A 4,510-nucleotide genomic window follows, 5' to 3' on the forward strand; every position below is an offset into this window, starting at 1 on the left:
CATGTGGGTTATTCATCCAAAAATTGCTGCCAGAGCGAGCAATTGACGCAGAAATTCGTTTGTTACCTCCTCTATCGACGAGGATTGAGGTGGGATTCGACCAAGAAGACGGCGGCGAGGCATCCGCGTCCTCATGGGATGGGATGCGGTGTGAAGATGTGGTGCTAGGGAGGGAGGATATCATGGTGACCAATGGCGGAGGCGCGTGCATGTGCGGTTGGAGGAAGGGAGCCAAGACGGCCCAGTAGTCAAGCACACGCAGCCGCGAGCCAACCGGATGTCGTCCAACTTGGTTAGCTTGGGCCTACATCGATCTATCAAGGGCGGCCGTAGAAACGAACACTTGCCTAGATGACCAGGCCGAAGACCTCCTGCTACATCAGTTCGTGGTAGCGTCAGATGCGAAACAAATAGTTCGGGATATTATTTAAGGTTCTCATGGCAAACACGGAGCAATCATAAGCGAGATCAAAACTTGTTCTACTGCTTTTTCTTGTCGTTTTATTTTTGAAGGCCGAGAGAGTAACATAGAAGCTCATAGTTTAGCTAGATTTGCTCTTAACTTATCCCGGGGCGTCATGTGTGGTTTGACCAACCACATAATGCAAACATTATCCCACTCTCGATGGACTATGATGAATAAAGACTAGGCCTTACCCGTAAGAAAAAGAAGACAAGGAATCGCTCAAAAAAAAAACTAGATGACCAGGACCTTCTCCAAAAAAAAAATTACCAGGCCGTCTCAAAAAAAAAAGATGACCACGCAAAATAAAAATAAAAATACCCAAATAACTAAGAGCATCTACAACCACAATTACCCTTGTGATCCGCGCGGACACATCCACGGACAGCCCACCAGGACGTCTGAGACGATATGAGTGCATTGGTTGTAGATGCTCTAACTATACCAAGCGATATTTGGGTTCAACCTAGGACAAGACTCATCGTATCCAAAAATGTGGCGCTAACTGCTATCGCCATTCAGTGAAGTTTAATTGCCCTTGCGCCCACGCAAGCCCACTCCAACCGCCAACAAAAGCCTGAGCCCTGCCGCTCAAGTCCGTCCGCCGCGATCCCTACCATGCTTGCGCCGCCGACGCCCAGTCCTACCAAATCGTCGTCCCCTAGCCCCGTCGTTGCCGACTAGGCTTGATTAGGAGCCGGGCGACATGCCCACGACCCCCGCCAAGTGGGGCGCATAGCCATGACGCGGCCCACGCGGGCGAAGCTCTCGACACCCAGTCGCCGCAGCGCTACCGGACTTAGCCGCGACAACCTTCGTCGGTCAAAAGCGAGGTGTTCAACAAAATTCTCCAAAGTTTTTTTTATTTGATTGAATATGATGTGGTTGTGGTATGCTGTGACTATAATAGTTGAAATGTATAGTTTCACATTGAATTGTAGTTTTCATTGATGAGTGGAAATTGACATATTCTTTCGTACATGGGTATAAGAGTATGCTAAAAAGTAAAAAAAAAAGGCTACCCAAATCTTCCCTCTCCTCTATCCATAATGGATTTGAATGCATAAAATGTGTGTCTGCTATTGGAGATGCTCTAATGATGGTCGACTGCAGAAGGAAAACCATCGAAAGAATGGCTGGTGACACAGATGTTTGTCCCCTTTATAAAGGCCATTTTTATTAACTCAAAATATAGCATCAAGCAGATATAAAGTATGAGGAGCAACACTCAGCCTGTGCATAACTAAAGATATACACAACCAAATACTAACAAACTGATAAAAGATATAAAAAAAAGCAAAAATATCGGCAACAATAGTCATATAAGACGGACACTATGCCTACGTCGAAGGGGGTGGTGGACCAGTCCGAAGATTATGCTGCCACCCGCTCCAACCGGATACACCCGCCTTGAACAGTGGTTAGTACTCCGTTCGATGTAGCGTAGACTATGTATGAAGCGAGTGCGTATAGCGAAAAATATTCATCGATAGTATATTTCACTTTATAAAGCATGAACTACATCACAACGTGTTAGCATTGAGATAGAAACCACGACTGAGAGAACCTGTCATTAGTACCATACAGCTGAGTTGCCGGCCATCTCAAAATAACAAAAATCAGGAGCTAACAAACGAAAGCTATATTATATGTCCTCTACCACTAGAGTAAGCTAACTTATATGGCCGGCTTGAGGACGGCAGTTGACCATTGAATGTTTCCACCACGCAGATTAACAAGTGTTGTACAGTACAACTACGCACTGATGTTGCTGATCTCCGTTCCTCTAATTAGTTGTTATCCATAATTTCATCCCCAGACATGTCCTAATACATACTCAGACGAAAGAGAATTTATTCAGTTGTGCTTCGGCTAACAATGCGTGCAAACCGCACAACACAAATGGCAGCTGCGGCCACCTCCCCTCTAACTCCCCATCACCTGCCCCTCCTTCTCCTCTGCGTCCTGCTCCTCCTGCCAGCCGCTGACGCCCAGACGACACTGAAGATCACCAACAGGTGCCCCTACACCGTGTGGCCAGCCGCCACGCCTGTGGGTGGTGGCATGCGGCTGGACCCAAGGACGACATGGACCTTCGACGTGCCCGATAACACCAAAGGATGGCAAGTATGGGCACGCACGGGCTGTTCATTTGACATCAAAGACAAGGGATCGTGCCAGACGGGTGACTGCGATGGCGTGCTCGCCTGCAAGGGCCCTGGTAAGCAACCCTTCACGCTCGCGGGGTTCGTGCTCAACGGGTTTGAGCACAAAAGTTTATTCTACATCTCCCTCGAAAACGGCTTGAACATACCCATGGAGTTCCTGCCAGTACGGGTCGAGGGGGAAAAAGAAAGGTGCAGGGGGGCACGCTGCGTGGCCGACATCACATCGCAGTGTCCGAGCGAGCTCAGGGTGCCAGGAGGCTGCAACAACACATGTCCAGTGGTATCCCAATTGCTGTGTGGACACGGCAAATACTCATGGTTGTTTGTTCGGAAATGCCCAGAGGCAATCATCGACTCAAGTGATATTGCCACAGTAAACACATTCAGGTGTCCAAGGAGAACCAACTACCAAATCAACTTCTGCCCTTCGATCAATCTAACGACTTCACCTCCTCTGCTTTCATCAAAGCCTCCTAGTCCTCCTGACTCAATTGCTATTGGGCCAGCAAGAACAGGATTCTCGCCCAGAAAATTAGGCTCAGTTGCTCTGATTGCACTTGCAGGATCTTTAGTCAGCTTCATTTTAGTTGCCGCATTCATCCTTTTCGTTGTACATCGAACAAGGACACGGCGACACCATGAGATGGAGGAAGAGGAGGTAGAGTTTGGAAAGCTACAAAGAACACCAATGAGGTTCACGTTTCAACAGTTAGAAGTAGTGACCGAGCAGTTCAAAGACAAGCTTGGGGAAGGAGGATTTGGTTCTGTTTTCAAGGGACGGCTAGGTGAGGAAAGGATTGCGGTAAAACGCTTGGATCGAGCTGGTCAAGGAAAGAGAGAATTCTTAGCAGAGGTTCAGACAACTGGCATCATTCATCATATCAATCTGGTGAGACTGTTTGGTTTATGTGCAGAGAAATCCCATAGGCTCGTGGTCTATGAGTATATGCCCAAAGGATCTTTGGACAACTGGATCTATTGTCGACATGAAAACACTGCTCCTCCGTTAGAATGGAGAGCGCGATGCAAGATTATCATGAACATAGCTAAGGGTCTCTCTTATCTTCATGAGGATTGCATGCAGAGAATTGCTCATTTGGATGTCAAACCACAAAATATCCTCATAGGTGACGACTTCAATGCTAAAATTTCTGATTTTGGTCTGTGTAAGCTCATTGATAGGGATATGAGCCAAGTGGTTACGAGAATGAGAGGCACACCTGGATATTTAGCCCCTGAATGGTTGACATCACATATCACGGAGAAGGTCGATGTCTATAGTTTCGGCGTGGTGGTCATGGAAATCGTCAGTGGAAGAAAGAACCTTGACACTTGCCGGTCCGAAGAGAGCATCCATCTTATTACCCTATTGGAAGAAAAGGTGAAGAACGGTCACTTGGTAGATTTGATTGACAAGAACAGTAAAGACATGCAAGCACACGAGCAGGATGTAATTCAGATGATGAAGCTAGCAATGTGGTGTTTGCAGATCGATTGCAAAAGAAGGCCTAAAATGTCCGAGGTAGTCAAGGTCTTGGAAGGTACCATGGATGCAGAGAGCAAACTAGATCATAACTTTGTTGCAACAAACCAAGCGAATTTTGGCATTGCTGCAAATGTGACCTCTTTGGCTGCACCTCTAGCCTCACATCTATCAGGCCCCAGGTGAAATGAGACAATCCTGACGAGATAGGCAATTAGATTATGAGCCGGACAGAAGATTTGCATAGGTAAAGCAAATGAAGTGTCTGTTGTATACTTGTATCTTCTCAAATTACTAGAATCTGAAGCCCCTTGTCTCGAGTTAATTTTATCTGTAAAATACTTCAACATTGCAAACCTTGTTGTTCTACAACAGCTGGACTGAATTTATTATTGG

The 4,510-nt window shown here is 46.7% G+C and overlaps 1 protein-coding gene across 1 annotated transcript; it reads left to right on the top strand.

The window, feature by feature from the left end:
* Window positions 1–2,365: 2,365 nt before the first annotated feature.
* On the top strand, window positions 2,366–4,300 carry LOC119270940 (G-type lectin S-receptor-like serine/threonine-protein kinase SD2-5). Its single transcript, XM_037552940.1, has one exon. The coding sequence runs from the start codon at window positions 2,366–2,368 to the stop codon at window positions 4,298–4,300; it is 1,935 nt and encodes a 644-aa protein (XP_037408837.1).
* The last annotated feature ends 210 nt before the right edge of the window (window positions 4,301–4,510 follow it).

This window comes from Triticum dicoccoides, chromosome 3A (genome assembly GCF_002162155.2).
Source record: "Triticum dicoccoides isolate Atlit2015 ecotype Zavitan chromosome 3A, WEW_v2.0, whole genome shotgun sequence".
NCBI lineage: Eukaryota > Viridiplantae > Streptophyta > Magnoliopsida > Poales > Poaceae > Triticum > Triticum dicoccoides.

What these genes read in the sequence shown, in the direction of transcription:
- LOC119270940 (XM_037552940.1), top strand. Translation starts at nt 2,366, where the DNA reads ATGGCAGCTGCGGCCACCTCCCCTCTAACTCCCCATCACCTGCCCCTC.